The sequence below is a fragment of the Pistacia vera genome, unplaced genomic scaffold (genome assembly GCF_008641045.1).
Source record: "Pistacia vera cultivar Batoury unplaced genomic scaffold, PisVer_v2 Contig735, whole genome shotgun sequence".
Taxonomy (NCBI): domain Eukaryota; kingdom Viridiplantae; phylum Streptophyta; class Magnoliopsida; order Sapindales; family Anacardiaceae; genus Pistacia; species Pistacia vera.
In genome coordinates, this window is record NW_022196596.1 from 405,746 (window position 1) to 424,265 (window position 18,520).

General features: G+C 33.9%; 1 protein-coding gene across 1 annotated transcript; it reads right to left on the reverse strand.

The window, feature by feature from the left end:
• Positions 1-14,880: 14,880 nt before the first annotated feature.
• On the reverse strand, positions 14,881-16,191 carry LOC116115264 (protein STRICTOSIDINE SYNTHASE-LIKE 12-like). Its single transcript, XM_031401418.1, has 3 exons — positions 15,956-16,191; positions 15,594-15,860; positions 14,881-15,365 (listed from the first exon to the last, which is right to left on the reverse strand). The coding sequence occupies exons 1-3, from the start codon at positions 16,189-16,191 to the stop codon at positions 14,903-14,905; spliced, it is 966 nt and encodes a 321-aa protein (XP_031257278.1). The 3' UTR covers positions 14,881-14,902.
• Between the last annotated feature and the right edge of the window lie 2,329 nt (positions 16,192-18,520).

Below are 18,520 nucleotides of genomic sequence, written 5' to 3' on the forward strand. Positions count from 1 at the left end.
CGTCTTTAAAGGATATAATTCTACTCCTTCTTAGACAATTACTTAAATTTCTGTATAAAACAAGTTTTTTTTTTTTTTTTTTTTTTAAAATAACATTTTTGAAGGATATATGCTAAATGTTTGTCCACTATTAATTGACACCTCTATTCATAATTGAAATGGGAGGACTGCTAATAAAACCAATCATCATAATAATATAATATTTAAACTCCCGCAAAATGTTAAACCCTAAACCCTATTATATTAACATTGGTCAACATGTCTACTCTGAAATATCAAAAAAAAAAAAAAAAAAATCCAACAGCTGATACGCTTGATTAATACAGTAGTTAATTATCTGACATACTTTGATTCTTTAATAAAATTCTATATTATAGACTTAGAATTGGGAGTAAATTAAATACAGGTCCCATATCAGATCTCCGATCAACTTCATTGGTATTATTTCAATTTCTTTCAGAAATTAACCAAACAAAAATACAATTCAAGAATTTTAAAATGTAAAGCAGAACTTGAATTTTATTAAATGACTTCTATTTCATTTATTCTTGTAGACAACAAGCTGAGCATGTATAATTCTTGCAATTAAACGGAGTGGTCTTAAAGAATGTAATATATTTAACTTGGTATGGAGGCGAATAAACCATTCTATTTTTATTGCAGAATATTTGTGATTGTAAAACCCTAGCCATTGATTTGAATTAAATTCTACCCAAGAGAGATATATAGTAGAAAAAGCAAAGAAAGAGAGAATAAGAAAAAAAAATTGGTTTGAGCCTATGGTGTAGGTACAAAATACACTGGGTTGGCTATTTTAGATTTGAATCATGAGCTTGTATCACCTTCACGGTATGAGTCTGCATAATTTAGTGGTGTAATTTAATTTTTTTTTACATCAGTGTTAATATGTAGAAATTAGTTACTTTTGTTTTATGTTCTTATTGAGCCTATGTTTGTATTTGTGACTTTATGATTTGGATTATTTGTCAACGTCGTAGTGTTTTGTTTAGGAAGAAATGAATTGATTTGATTACTGTGAATTTCAATCCCTAGTAAAGTTTCGCCATCACTTTATATTACTTCTTTTTCTTTAACCAATTAGTTTTGTGTGGTATTTAGTGAAGATCATTGATTGGGTTTTGTCTCAAATTTTTTGAATGATACCCATAGAATTGAATTTGTAGGGGTTATGATTATGTATTGAATTATTATGTTTGGCCTTCCATTGAGGTGAATCTTGTGTTTATGGTGTTTATATCGATTAGGTTGTAAATTGGATTATGATAGATAACTTATCAAGCCATCTTATAATCTTTATTTATCCAGATCTCAAAATTTGATTTGAAAGGTTTTGTTGTTGGCTATATTTTCTGTAGACCAGGGAATGCTTCTGATGTGAGTTTTCATCACATGAGCTGTTACTATAATCTTTCTTTTAGTCTCTAATCTCTAAATTATTTTTATTTGGTTAGTTATTTAGTCCAGATCTCATTAAATTATTTCTATTTGGATAGGCTATGCAAAGAGAAGTGAAGCATTTTATTCAGGAGCTCTATAAAATAGGAAAACTTGAAGGTTTAACGTATGCATATTGGGATGAGAGCTTTACAACAAATGTGAGTGCACCATCATGTAACTTTTTTCATATCAGCATAGCTCCCCAGGAAGGTATGACATTAGTTGTTAGATGGTATTCGAATTGGAAAATGTTAATGCTAAGTAGAAATCAATTATTATAAAATAAGATTAATTTTTTTTTAGATGTAACAGCTACCAAAAACACAATTTTGAAGTAAGTTACATGAAATTGTTAAAGTCTAAGCTCAGCCATTCATTTTGCATTTTCTAAGTACCAATCTATGATATTGTCTTCGGCTTTAATAATTAACATGACTGAATCGTAGGAGACGACAGTGATTTTAAAGCCTTATAATTTGCCTTACTTTGAGAGAAAGACATTGCTAGACATGCTTGCTGTTGCTATGATATTGAATGTGACTTCTTTCTCATAAAGGTTGGGTTAGGGTAGGGTAGGGTCGGTGTGGGGTCGGTGTGGGGTCGGGGCAGGGTCAGGGTAGGGTCAAGGCAAGGTCGGGTCAGGATGGGGATGGGGATAGGGAACAGTGTTCTTGAAGTGAGTTCAGTAACAGTTTTGTAACTAATTTCTTACAATACAAAAACGACAACATTTTGATTTGCTTTATGCTTTTACAATTGTAGTCAAAACGGCAGCACTTTAAGCTGCAGGACTTAAGTACCAAAAAAGACATGGTTTAGCTTTTATCCAACAATACTAGGTTAACTTTGTAATGTTTAAAGGTAATTTGGGTAGAATTAGAAATTGCACATCCTTGTTTTGCTTGGCCCTTTTTTTTTTTTTTTTTTTTTTTTGGGGGACAGGGGGTCTGTGCCAACTTATTTGTTTGGGTCTTTTGCTTTCCCTGATCCTTTGTGTGTCTCAGGGGTCGAGGGTTGTTGGTTTTCCCTTTAGGTGTATTCCTTTCATTCTTTATAAAATTATGATAATAGTTTTTTTTTTTTTTTTTTTTGAAATATATGACATTGTTTAGTGTATCTGTAAAATGCTTAATTGAATACGACTTGATGGTTAAATCTTAGTGAAGTAGTGAGACCTTGAACTTGTTCCATGATATCTTGAAGAGAAACGTTTCGGAGCCAGGTTGATTGCGTGTTGGATGTTGGTACAAATACATTTGGGTTTGCTATTTTAGATTGAATAATGAGTTTGTCATCGTCTTATGGTATGGGCTGCATAATTTAGTGGTGTAATTTAATTTTTGTTTATGTGGGTGTTAATATGTAGAAATTCGTTTTGTTTTATGTTCTTGTTGATTCTATGTTGTGTTTGTGACTTTATACTTCAGGTATTTGTATAACATTGCAGGTTTTGTTTAGAAATAGTTTAGGATCGGGCCAAGGTCAAGGACCGAGGAAATTCCCGGCCCTGGGGACAGGGTCGGCGGAGGTAGGGACCAAGAATATTTCATCCTTATATATTCATATAAGGATGAAATATTTAATCCAGTAATAATGCTTTACCACAAGTTTTACCCTTTCTTAATTGTTTAAAATCTAGTTTAATTTTAAAAGTCACAATTTAAGTTCACTATTTTAAAAAAATATATATCGATATTGAATTTGCCATTAATTCTTATTAAAAGATAAAATAGCCCTAAATAAATACAAAAAACGTAATCAAAGGTCAATTTTAGATATTAACTTAAATATTTGATACAAAATTAATTAAGACTGATCATCTATCTTACGCTAATGGTAGAAGTTATATATTTTTAATGTCATCGATACATCATATTTAAACACTAATTTTTTTATATTTTGTAGATTAATTTCTCCCAAATCTTTACTGATGAGAAAAATGACAAGTGGATTGAGTGATATTATTTTCACAACTATAAAAATTTTTAGAGGACCATTTCTAACACTCAATGTATTGTTTTCCTTGCCATAAATATAATAAAAAGACAAAATTACTCTTTACCAATAATTATACATAAAATGGATACAAGGATTTAATTTGTATACTAATTCAACAAAGTTGGTTACAACTTATCTATCTATATAATCTAAGTAAGTTATTCACTAATTTTTTCCAATCGGTGTTAAGATTAATAAACTATCAATGAATACACACGAGTTATGTAGTATAATACAAACCTACTAAAAAAAAGATAATATATATATATGGAATCAATGTAAAGAGTACTATTTAATCAAATGAGTCCATCATAAGTTCTTGGATTACCAATAGAAGTCTAGTTGCGTTTAAGGCAGGCTAGTGGAAAAGTTGAAAAACCAAATATATATAACAATGGCGGGATGAATGGAATAAGTCATCAATATTAGTTATCAATCACATTGTTTAGAGATATTCAAGGATATCAGAAAGACAAAAAAAATTTAGTATTTCGATTAATTAAAATTATATACATTTTTTTTATCTTTTGGGTATAACCTATATATCGAAATAAGTAGTTTTATCTTTCAGTGATATCTATAGATAATTAAACAAACACTTCCTTTTTGCTATTGATTAAAAAGAACAGAACTTGGAAAATAAACTTTTACACGGAAATTATTTATTATTGGAAGTTTTTAAAAATCAGCCGATATGACAGTGAAATTTTACTTCCACTTTCGCAAAACCTCTCTAAAGAGCTGCAAGGAACTTGTCAACACATTTTCGAACCTAAAACAAAAATCTAATAGAAGATGCGCTTTAAGTTTTTTTTGTTTTTTTTTGTTTTTTTTTTTGAAAAGTTGACTGCAAAATCATCACCTATAATTGAATGGTCCCTTCTTGGTGATAAGGCAGTCTAGTACTGGCTTTGGGATTTTCCATATCCAAAATCAAGGAAAGAGCCCATCCGTCCAGCTTTCAGGCTTGACACTACGCGGGGATGGAGCAAGTCATTATTTTTGGGTCGCAGTTTTAGAACTTTGAAAAAAAGTGCACCTTAAAATGTGCTGAAATTTCGGGAAAACAGTTGGGATTTTGCCATTTTGGAGTATATCAACTCAACCAAGAGTTAACAACGAAATGGGCTTGGGTAAAGACGAGTCTCAACTCTTCTATGGAAATAGGATTTCCTTTTGGTGCTTCTGTATATTGTAGCGTGGACCTCTGATTACTGATATTGAATGCATGGTGTGTTATTTCATATCTGCAACTAAAACTTCAAATGGGAAACTCTTAGTTTGAATTATCTATTAGTTTATTTAACTTCTGTGAGAACTCAGGATATATTTAACAATAATACTATATTTATAAAGAAATCTTACAAAGATTTCCATACAAAGTGAGGTGGCAAAAAATAAATGGGAGAGTGAAACAAAAAGTCAAACTCATTAAATTCATTCTTCCATTCATTTTTTGCCACATCACTTTGTATGGAGATCTTTGTAAAATTTCTTTGTAAGTGTAGTATTACTCTATTTTTAATGTCTTAATAATAGTATCTACTTTAAATAAGAGTCTCTACTCGTAATCAAATTCTAAAAAATTATTTGAGGTTATTTGATAATCAACTCTTATGAAATTATTTATCTTTAAGAAACTTGCATTTTTTGTCCGTTATTGATCAAACATTTTTTTTTTTTTTGAATTTTTTTTTTATCATTGGAGGTGTCTGAATTAGTTTGCACACACTTTAATTAATCCCTTAAGACTCTGGAAATGTCAACCGAGTAAAAACCCCAGTGGTCACCCCTATTAGTTCTTAGAGAGACTCAAATTTATGAGTTTATGAAACCTCAATTTGCTCTTTTATTATCAAACCACTCAGTGGTGATTATTGATAAGGATTTCCTTCTCTTTTGTCTCCCGTGTCACTTATACATCAAAAGTATGTGAGAAAACTTCATCCAGCAGCACCCTTTTTGCACCAAGTACTGAATCGGTTAAGCTTTTGCTTCAAAGTGATTAACGTCTTTAAAGGATATAATTCTACTCCTTCTTAGACAATTACTTAAATTTCTGTATAAAACATAGTTTTTTTTTTTTTTTTTTTTTGAAATATATGACATTGTTTATGTGTATCTGCTTAAAATGCTTAATTGAATACTGACTTGATGAGTTAAATCTTAGATGAAGTATGTGAGACCCTTGAACTTGTTCCATGATATCTTGAAGAGAAACGTTTCGGAGCCAGGTTGATTGCTTGGTTTGGATGTTGGTACAAAATACTTTGGGTTTGCTATTTTAGATTCGAATAATGAGTTTGCATCGTCTTTATGGTATGGGTCTGCATAATTTAGTGGTGTAATTTAATTTTTGTTTATGTGGGTGTTAATATGTAGAAATTCGTTATTTGTTTTATGTTCTTGTTGATTCTATGTTTGTGTTTGTGACTTTATACTTCAGGTTATTTGTAAACATTGCAGTGTTTTGTTTAGAAATAGTTTAGGATCGGGCCAAGGTCAGGACCGAGAAATTCCCTGGCCCTGGGGACAGGTCGGGGACGGAGGTAGGACCAAGAATATTTCATCCTTATATATTCATGTATATAAGGATGAAATATTTAATCCAAGTAATAATGATTTACCACAAGTTTTACCCTTTCTTAATTGTTTAAAATCATAGTTCTAATTTTAAAAGTCACAATTTAAGTTCACTATTTTAAAAAATATATATCGATATTGAATTTCCATTAATTCTTCTATAAAAGATAAAATAGCTCTAAATAAATACAAAATAACGTAATCAAAGGTCAATTTAGAATATTAACTTAAATATTTGATACAAAATTTAATTAAGACTGATAATCTATCTTACGCTAATGGTAGAAGTTATATATTTTTAATGTCATCGATACATCATATTTTAAACACTAATTTTTTATATTTTGTAGATTAATTTCTCCAATATCTTTACTGATTAGAAAAATGACAAGTGGATTGAGTGATATTATTTTCACAACTATAAAAATTTATTAGAGACCATTTCTAACACTCAATATGTATTGTTTCCTTGCCATAAATATAATAAAAAGACAAAATTACTCTTTACCAATAAATTTATAAATAAAAATGATACCAAGGCATTTCATTTTGTATACTAATTCGACAAAGTTTGGTTACAACTTATCCTATCTATATAATCATAAGTAAGTTAATTCATTAATTTTTTTCCAATTCGTGTTAAGATTAATAAACTATCATATGAATACACACGAGTTATGATATGTATAATTAATACATACTAAAAAAAAGGATTAATATATTATATAATTGGAAATCAATGTAAAGAGTAGTATTTAATCAAAATGAGTCCACTCATAAGTTCTTGGATTACCAATAGAAGTCTAGTTGCGTTTAAGGCAGGCTAGTGGAAAAGTTGAAACCCAAATATATATAACGATGCCGGGATGGAATGGAATAAGTCATCAATATTATTTATCAATCACATTGTTTAGAGATATTTTAAAGAAGACAAAAAAAATTTAGGATTTCGATATATTAAAAATTATATACATTTTTTTTTTATCTTTTGGTATAACATATATATCGAAATAAGTAGTTTTTATCTTTCAGTGATATCTTATAGATAATTAACAAGACACTTCTCTTTTTGCTATTGATTAAAAAGAACCAGAACTTGGAAAATAAACTTTACACGAAATTATTTATTATTGGAAGTTTTTAAAAATCAGTGTATATGACAGTGAAATTTTACTTCCACTTTTCGCAAACCTCTCTAAAGAGCTGCAAGATATTGTCACCACTTTTCGACTTAAAACACATAATTACTAGAAGATGATGCTTTAATTTTTTTTTTTTTTTTTTTTTTTTTGAAAAGTTGACTGCAAAATCATCACCTATAATTGAAGGTCCTTCTTGGTGATAAGGCAGTCTAGTACTGGCTTTGGGATTTTCCATATCAAAATCAAGGAAAGAGCCCATCCGTCCAGCTTTCAGGCTTGACACTACGCGGGGATGGAGCAAGTCATTATTTTTGGGTCGCAGATTTAGAACTTTGAAAAAAAAGTGCACCTTAAAATGTGCTGAAATTTCGGGGAAAACAGTTGGGATTTGGCCATTTGGAGTCTATCGACTCAACCAAGAGTTAACAACGAAATGGGCTTGGGTAAGAGCGGTCTCAACTCTTCTATGGAAATAGGATTTCCTTTGGTGCTTCTGTATATTGTAGCGTGGACCTCTGATTAGAATTGAATGCATGGTGTGTTATTTCATATCTGCAACTAAAACTTCAAATGGGAAACTTAGTTTGAATATCTATTAGTTATTTAACTTCTGTGAGAACTAGGATATTACAATAATACTATATTTAAAGAAATCTTACAAAGATTTCCATACAAAGTGAGGTGGCAAAAAATAAATGGGAGAGTGAAACAAAAAGTCAAACTCATTAAATTCATTCTTCCATTCATTTTTTGCCACATCACTTTGTATGGAGATCTTTGTAAAATTTCTTTGTAAGTTAGTATTACTCTATTTTAATGTCTTATATAGTATTACTTAAATAAGAGTCTCTACTCGTAATCAAATTCTAAAAAATTATTTGAGGTTATTTGATGATCAACTCTTATGAAATTATTTATCTTTAAGAAACTTGCATTTTTTGCGTTATGATCAAACATTTTTTTTTTTTGAATTTTTTTTATCATTGGAGGTGTCTGAATTAGTTTGCACACACTTTAATTAATCCCTTAAGAATCTGGAAATGTCAACCGAGTAAAAACCCCAGTGGTCAACCCATTAGTTCTTAGAGAGACTCAAATTTATGAGTTTATGAAACCTCATTGCTCTTTTATTATCAAACCACTCAGTGGTGATTATTGATAGGATTTCCTTCTCTTTTGTCTCCCGTGTCACTATACATCAAAAGTATGTGAGAAAACTTCATCCAGCAGCACCCTTTTTGCACCAAGTACTGAATCGGTTAAGCTTTTGCTTCAAAGTGATTAACGGCTTTAAAGGATATAATTCTAATCCTTCTTAGACAATTACTTAAATTTCTGTAAAACATAGTTTTTTTTTTTTTTTTTTTTTAAAATAACATTTTTGAAGGATATGCTAAATGTTTGTCACTATAATTGACACCTCTATTCATAATTGAAATTGGGAGGACTGCTAATAACCAATCATCATAAAATATATATATAATAAAACTCCGCCAAATGTTAAACCCTAAACCCTATTATATTAACATTGGTCAACATGTTAATCTGAATATCAAAAAAAAAAAAAAAAAAAAAATCCAACAGCTGAATCGCTTGATTAATACAGTAGTTAATTATCTAGACAACTTTGATTCTAATAAAATTCATATATTATAGACTTAGAATTGGGAGTAAATTAAATACAGGTCCCATATCAGATCTCTCGATCAACTTCATTGGTATTATTTCAATTTCTTTCAGAAATTAACAAACAAAAATACAATTCAAGAATATTAAAATGTAAAGCAGAACTTGAATTTATTAAATGACTTCTATTTCATTATTCTTGTAGACACAAGCTGAGCATGTATAATTTCTTGCAATTAAACGGAGTGTCTTAAAGAATGTTAATATATTAACTTGGTATGGAGGCGAATAACCATTCTATTTTATTGCAAGAATATTTGTGATGTAAAAACTAGCCAATTGATTTGAATTAAATTCTACCGAAGAAGATAATATATAGTAGAAAAGCAAAGAAGAGAAGAATAAGAAAAAAAAAATTGGTTTGAGCATAGGGCTCCGTTAGGACACCATACCCATTTCCGCCCTCTATTTGGAGCCTGCATGGCCCTTTGGGCTGGATTCCATCTTTTGTCTAAAATTAATATGGGCTATATGTTCTAACCTTCTTTAAACCTCTTCTGGGAGTAGTTCTAATTTTCTGTATAGTTTCTATTCTTGTGATGAAATTTACCTTTTTTCAAAAAAAAAAAAAAATTGATCAGATTTATAAACAATGAAGAAATAAATCTGAATTAAATTATTAAATGCACCATCAAACCATTTAAGAGTAATATGCATATAAACTCTTCTTACAAAAATTGATGTGATACAATATGTATAATTCTATTGTCATGTATTAATATTGTTTATTCATTTATTTTTGTTCATCAATTTGCATATTTGAAATTTGTATGTATATACCATATCAATAGTTTAATCTACGTCTAAATGTAATATTATTCATTATTTATATATCTCTTTTCCAGAATTTCACAGCAATTCATGATCAAATCTCGACAGCAGATCCATACCAAATGCATAATCAAAATGAGCCAAGTTCCAACATCAATCGATAACTCCAACGTAATTAATTGCCATGACCGATCCAGATAGATTTTCCTTGATACTCATGAACTTCGCTGTAGTGTTGAACTGGATTCAGTGCACTCAACTTCAATATCTGCAAAAGTCTGCCATTTTCACTGAGCTAACTCCAAAGATGCTGCTCCTGTGTAAATCGGCACCCAAAACTCCCTTTTGCATCCTCTTTATGTTATCTGGCGAGCCCGGAAATGTTGCGAAAACTCTGATGTATTAGCTTTCAAGCCAATGAGCCAAAACTTGTGCCTTGCAAAAAGTGCTTCCGTGTAGACCAGAAATTGTCCATTTTTGTTACAGCAACCCCAACTGGTAGCCCAAGGTTCCTTTGCAACACAGTCACCACTTTGTGACAGGATCGTATTGAGTAATCTTCCAGTCTGTCCCCGCTAAGAATAGTTGACTGAATGACTGTAAAGGTGACATTAAGTTCGTAAATTTGTACAAATTATGGCTCTGAGACAGAACCCTTAATTAATAAACTAAGCACATGAAGTGATAGTAATGAGTACTTTCTCTGAAATCTTGAGGGCATCTGTGAAATAAACAATTCCAGTTTCCTGATCGATTTCCAAACCATTGAGAAACCGAAAGGAACACCTTCGCAGACGTGACCAGTTGTGCGGCAGTGCCACCATTGGGACCAAACGCTACGAGGCCAAAATAAGGTCAGAAATATAAAGGAGACCTGTTTGTTGTTGAATTCTAAGCCTAAAGGACGGCCACATATGCTTTCTCGAGCAGGGTCACTTGACCCATCCACAGCGTGGTTGGGCCTGGGAAAAAAAATAAAGCAATATTAATTAATGTTAGATATTCAATCATTTATATTTATTGGTTGGGGTACCTTGTTGGAGAAGTAACAGCAAAATCTTGGAAACCATCAGGGATTGACATATTGAGAATTCTACCACCGGAGACACCAGTGTAAGGGCCTGCACCAGCGGGGTGAAAGCAAGGGCTCAGAACCTTTTGTGTTTGAAGGGGAGATACAGCTTTTCCAGGTCAGAAAGAGGCAGAACTGAAGGCAATGATAAGAAGAAAAAGAGAGATGAACCACATGGACGTTGTCATGGCGTCAAATGCAAAATATGTCTGTGGAGTTTTGAAGAGTACAGTATTACAGAAGATGGACCTTTATTATAGCCTAATTCCACCACTGTTGGATTATGATCTAAATACTTCTCAGTAATTGGTTAAGGAAGAAGATCAGAAGATAGGAAGGAGAAGAAGGCTACCCATCTTTTATTTAATTAGTTGATTTTAGAACCGAAGTTTGAAGTAAATTAACTTTCACTAGATTGTTATTATTGGCGTTCTTATAATCAGAAACGAGTAATTCTCTAGTAAGGATGTCTTTAAATTTTGTAAGAACCCTGTTTAAATATATCAAATTCATCACCATTAGATAAGAGATATTTTCATAGATGAATTCAGTGGTATTAAGTATGATCCTCATAAATTTATGTAAGAACATCTTTATTAAAAAATTAGATTGGATCATATACTATTAGTATATAATTTTATTGTACTAGAACATAAATGTTGCTTTACCATTGCCAAACAACTCTCTAAAGACCTAAAGATATTGTCGCCACTTTTCTGTTGGAAATTCAATACAATAAATATCAATTTAAACTCAAATTAATGCAGCGGAAAAACTCTCAATGATTGAATTAAGTGTCTTGACAACAATCGACCACAACAAGAGAAAAATTCTTACCAGAAATTTAATGAAGACAAGATATGTGGTTCACCCGATTGGGCTACATCCACAAAGACGGTGTGGGGAATACATCACTATGAATCAAAAGGAGTACAAACTTACAAATCACTCAACTCTTGATTCAAAGCTCTCGTACTCTCAATCAATGGAAGCTACCTAGAGACCTAGAGTTTTCTCTTATGTTAGTCTTACTCTCTAGAATGGGTTTTCTTGTGCCACACTTCTCTCTTCATACACCATTGAGACTCTCTAGGGCTAAAAAAAGGGAGAACGACTTATACATACCCAATGTTTTGAAACGACAAGTTGATACCCAAAAGGTTTTGAAACGACAAATGGATACCTTCCGTCATGTTCTTAGTGATTTTGGTTAGATAATAGTGAAAAGACTAAAATACCCTTGAAAGTTAATTTTTAGTTTTTTATAAAATTAAAAATTTTTAAAAACCCCATAGGTTTGCTAATTTGACTAAACACCCCAATATATAAAAATTTATAAAATAACAAAAACACCCCCGCCACCCCCGCAATGCCAGGTTCCGGCACCCACCGCCGGAATCTGGCCAGAAAATTGTGTTACGACACAGACCGTCGGTCGTGTCGTAACACACCGATCTGGCCTTCCGGCCAGATCCGCCTCGGACTCGGCCGGAAAAGGCCAGATCTATGTGGCCTTTTTCGGCCTCGACGGCCAGATCTGGCCTTTTCGGCAAGATCATCCACGGATCTGGCCGAAAAACGCCAGATCGACGTGTTACGACAAAGATCCGATGGGTCTGTGTCGTAACACAATTTTCTGACAAGTTTCGGTCTCGACGGCCAGGTCTGGCCGTAGATCTGGTCTTTCGGCCAGATCAGCCACGGATCTTGCCAGAAATGAAAGATCTAAGCGTTACGACACAGATCCGATGGGTCTGTGTGTAACGCAATTTTCCGGCCAGATTCGGCGGTGGTGGTCGGAATCTGGCACGCGGGGGTGGCGGGGGTGTTTTTGGTATTTATAAAATTTTATATATTGGGGTGTTTAGTCAAATTAGCAAACCTAGGGGGTTTTTTAGAAATTTTAAATTTATAAAATACTAAAATTAAACTTCAAGGGTATTTTGTCTTTTCACTATTATCTAACCAAATCATTAACAGAACATGACGGAAGGTATCCATTTGTCGTTTCAAAACCTTTTGGGTATTAATTTGTCATTTCAACAAACCTTGGGTATGCATAAGTCGTTCGGCCGCTAAAAAAATTACATTTATATAGTAGTTGGGGCATTCCCACCTTGTCCCTAATCATATGAATTCAATTTGACCCAAAATCATAAAAATAATGATAATAACGTCACTTAACAGAATTATACATTCGTTACAGTAAATTTGGACTGGCTATGACAAACTTGGATTCACTACAACAAACTAAAAGTCACCATAACAATTTAGCTTCTAAAATAGGCAGTGAAAATCCTCGCAACAGCGATGAGATTTGATATAATGAAATAGATTCGCTATAGCAAATTTGCACTTGAAGCAAATTCCACCAAATCCATCTTTCAAACTACCTACACCTCCAATTTCCATCAAGTAGCAAATGAGCCACGTGCGTCACATTTTCAAATATTAAACATCCACTACTACTAGAAGATGATGCTTTAATTATTTTTTAGAAGTTGAGTGTAGAATGATCACCAATAATTCAATGGTCCATCTTTGGAAGTAGGGCAATCTACTACCGGCTTTCTCCTTCGGAATTCCATATTCCAAAATCAATTAGAAAAGAGACAAATTTTTCTAAAAATATTTATATTAATTTTTAACCCTCAACATTTGTTAATTTAGCTAAACACCCCCGTTCCCAACAATAAAACTTTAAAAATTAACAAAAACACTCCAACCACCCAATAGGATAGTCCACTGTCAGACGACAGCCGACAGTCATCGGAATGGCGCAGAACCAGCTGGATCTAACCGGTCATGCGTCAATATGGTCGTTTCTGACCAGATCCACTGTAGATCTAGTAGGAAATGGCTAGGTTTATGGCCATCGTTAACGGCCAAAATCTGGCAATCAATGACGATCGAAATCTGGCAGTCATCAATGGCCAGATCGGTGCACGACCAGCTAGATTCAATCGGTCGTGCATTGTTCTGATGCCAACGGCCGGCAATGGTCACCGACAGTAACGGCGGTGGTCAGTTGTGGTTGCTGGCAAGCAATGGTAGTCTTGCTTGATTAATTTTCAGATTAGAAGGAGTGATAGGTAATTGTTTTTAGTTGAATAGAGTTGGAAAAATGTTTTGAATAGGATAACATAAACCAAGCCCCCCTCTATTCATTTTCAATAGAAAAAATCTTATTTGATCCAGATTAATTTTCATAATAGTGATCTCAATAAGTAAACAAACACATATTTTATTTTTTAATCCAAATAAGATAATAGAAAAATGATTAAAAAGAGTGAAACAAACAAAGAAAGTGTATTTAAAGGATAGATCCCGCCCTTTCTTAGAGATTGACCAGTGCAAAACTGACTTAATCAATATTTTATAGCGATGTCACATTTTTATCTACTATGATTTTGACAACCCTATTTATAATATAAGATCATGATTGTTAGAAAGTTTCATAAAAGCAATATAAATATTAGTAAAACTCCTAAAATATTAAATGAAGAGTGACACCAAACGTTAATATAATATTCAATATATTATATATAGAATATATTGGTCAAACCGTAACTGTATGTGTATTTCGAAAAATCAATAAAAAAATATCCAACTTGTGCATCGCTTGATGAATACAGTTTAACTACTCAATATTTTATTCTCTTATAAAATTCATGATACATGTTGCACTTAGATTGGGAGTAAATTCATAATTCAATACAGGTTCGGTATGATCAGTTCTACAAAACCGATCATCTTCAATAGTATTATTTCAATTTCTTTCAGAAATATATTAACCATACAGTTTATTATGCAATCACCCAGTCCTCATACTTTCTGCTCAGATTTTATTTATTTATGCCAATCAATTGTGCATTAAAATTTAAAGTTTATAAGTATTAATTAAATCAAATTCAATTGTAAATAGATGGGATTAAGAAATGAAGCACTTTCCTAAAAGTCTAAAGCAATTCATCAATGCCAGCCTATTTTTTCAAGCACATATTACATAATAAACTTCTAAACTCAAACGTTAACTAAAATGAAAAGCACTTGAATTTTATAAAAGGACATTCATTTTATTTGTTTTTGAAAACAACAAGCAAATCATGCTAAACTACAAATCACTTATTTCTTAACAACAATCTAAGGATCGATGATGAATTACAAATTACTTATTTAAGCATCAAACTGTTTATCCACTAAGAACTTTAACATAGTTAACATTTAACCCTGCAGATCCCAGATATATTTTCCCTTCAAACTCTTGAACTTCACTGTAGCGTATAGCCGGATCTTCACTCAAAGTTAATGTCTGCAAAAGCTTGCCATCTTCACTAAACCTCTTTCCCAAAGATGTTGTATTTGAATTATCAGGTATCCAGAACTCCCCTTTTGTGTTCCTCTTGATGTTATCCCCTCGCCCTTGGAACGTCGCAAAAATTTCTGAACTGTTAGCTTTTGGGCCGGTTAGCCAAAACTTTTGTGCTCTTCCAAAACTTGCTTCTGCATAAAGCACAAAGCTTCCATCTTTGCTCACAGCCACTCCATTGGGCATTCCAAGTTTCCTTTGCAACACTGTCACCTCTTTGGTTTCAGGATCGTATTTCATTAATCTTCCTGTCGTGTCTTTGCTGAGAACACCCTCATTAAATTTGCTGTAAAATTTAACATTAAACTTTTGTTAGCGTTGAAACAAGGGCAAAAAGTTTGGTGTTGGAACCCCCCGCATGGCCACCTGAATGGTTAATAAAATCATATTATATGCTTCGCAGCCATGGCAGCACTTATTGGGAGCTCCGGTTTTTACAAGTCCGCGGATTTCTATATTATAAAAAATGTAAAGAAATTAGGCAAATCAGGAAATGAAAGGGAAAAAGAAGTACTCTCGCGGAAATTTGGTGCTGGTTTCAACGAAATAAACGATTCCGGTATCTTGATCAATGTTCAAAGCGTTGAGAAATAGGAATGGAACATTTTCCGCAGATGTGGCAAGTTGTGTGGCAACACTTCCGCCGGGATTAACCGATACAAGGCCGAAATAAGCGTCAGTAACGTAAAGAATATCCGTTTTAAGGTTAAACTCCAAACCTAACGGACGGCCACAAGCCGGCCCTTTAGTGCTATTTGATCCATCACAGAGCAGCTTCGACCTGGGCAAAACAATTAAATATGAAATATCAATTGTTTTCTGATGCATATATATATTCTGTCGTTTTCTTCTGGAATAGTAAGGTTTGGTGTTTACCCAGTGGGACTAGAAACGGCAAAATCTACAAAACCGACATTGGGATTGATGTACTTGAGAATTCGGCCATCGGAGATACCAGTGTAAGGGCCTGCGCCGGCAGGATCAAAAGCCAGGGCCTCAGGGGCTGATGTGGTTGAAGGAAGAAGCAGCAATTCGGGTTTGTAAGAAAGAGTGACAGAGGGCAAAGATAAGAGAAAAAAGAAAGAAAGGGAGGACAACATGGACACTGACATGGAAGTGAAGAATTGCACAACTGCTGGTATATTGAAGTGTACAAGTCCGACATATTATATATAAAGAAATATAATCATCCTAATAATGATATTAATAAAAAATATAAGGAATGATAATATTATAAAAATCATGATAATAAGGAAATAAAATAAGAATGATTTTATTCCTTAATACTCCCTCGCAATTGAAGTGGTAGATCTCGGAGCTGCAATTGAAGACAAAGCGACTGAAATCGCTCACGAGATAGGCCTTTGGTGAATATATCTGCAAGTTGAGAGGCAATGGGGACATGTCGAAGATGAAGGGCCCCGCGAGCAACTAACTCACAAATGAAGTGTAGGTCGATATCGATATGCCAAGTGCGAGCATGAAAGATAGAATTAGCTGTCATATGTAGAGCAAATTGGTTGTCACATAGAAGCAATGGGGAAGAATACAAGGGAATGCCAAGCTTACACAGTAAATAACAAAACCATCGAACATCAGCAGTAACATGGGCAAAAGCACGATACTCCGATTCAGCACTGGAGCGTGACATAGTAAATTGCCTCTTAGCAGTCCAAGATATCAGATTGGAACCAAGAAAAACACAACCACTAGAGATAGAATGACAAGTAGCTACATCAGCAGCCCAATCAGCATCAGAATAGGAAAGAAGATGAAGGCTAGGGCCGCGATGAAAAGTGAGACCATGAAATAGTGTGCCGTTAAGGTACCGAAAAATTCACTTGATAGAACGCATATCACATTGAGTGGGAGCAGACAATCTTTGAGCAACCTCATTTACAACAAAGGCAATGTTCGGCCTAGTGAGTGTGAGATATTGAAAACCACCCACCATACTACGATAAAGGGTCATATCGGGAAAAGGTCATCATCTAAGGATTGTGATGCTTTGGGGGAGCTAAAGGGTGTAACACATGGTGCACAAGAATCAAGTTGCAAGTAAGTCCACCACATAACGTCGCTGAGACAGATACAGAATAGTATTATCTCGAACAACTTCCATGCCAAGAAAGAAACCAAGAGAGCCCAAGTCTCGGTAGGCAAATGTAGAACATAACGAAGAGACACAATCTATTACAGCAGAGGGGTCTAAACCAACGACAACCAGATCATCCACATAGATAAGAAGAATCACAATAGATCCAGATGTTCGATGGATGAAGAGAGAGGAGTTAGAGCAGCTATTGGTAAATCCAGTAGCAATCAAAAAGGAGTATGGACGATGTTACCATGCACGAGGAGCCTGCTTAAGACCATAGATAGCTTTAATAAGTTGACAAATATAAGAGGGTCACCGTGAGTCAATGAAACCGGGGAGGTTGCTCCATGAATACTTCTTCAGTGAGATAAACCTAGAGAAATGCATTCTTGACGTCAAGTTGACGAAGTAGCCAACCACGCATTGTGGCAAGAGTAAGAACAGTGCGAATAGTGATAGGCTTAACAACGGGACTAAAAGTACCATCAAAATCCATACCAAGCTGCTGATGAAAACCCTTCGCAATTAGACGAGCCTTATATTGTTCAACAGACCCATCAGCTTGACGTTTAACTTTGTACACCCAACAACAACCAACAAGATTCTGGTGAGGACTAGGTGGAACAAGAACCCCAAGTATTATTCCACAAAAGGGCATTATTTTCTTCACACATTGCCTGATGCCAATGAGTGACAGATTATGCTTGCTTGAAGGATGTTAGTTCATGCAGCATAAGATCTAGTGTCTCTACAGTAAGAGCATCCAGAAGCACATAAGGTGAGGAGGCCATAATATCATAGAGACTACGATACCTCTAACGGATTGGTGCTGGTGGTGTTGTAGAACAGGGAGGCACACAATCTGTAAGCATCAAAGGAGATGATTGGAAATCCCTGATAGAAGAAGAATGAGTACTAGCTGATGGGGACTGAGGAAAACTAGTGGAGTCAGATGGAACTGAACTGGAAGATTGATCTACAATGGTAGATGATGGTGGCATGGCCAGTGCAAATGAAAAGGCAAGCCTAGATCTAAGAGCATTGGAAAGCTGAAGCACTGTGGATGGAACAGACAAAGGTCGAAAGTCCGAATGAGGTGGCGTTGAAGTGGCAGCAATGACATAACCAGGAAATGTTTTCTCATGAAACATCACATGTCGAGAAATGTATACACGGCCAGTAGGAATATAAAGGCACCGCTACCTAAGATGTGACAAGTCATACCCCAGAAAAATACAGAGAGCAGAGCGTGGGGCTAGTTTGTGAGTAGCAGTTGGGGTAAGCAATGGATAACAGGCATAGCCAAAAGTCTGTAGGAAGCTATAGTCAAGAGATCACCAAAA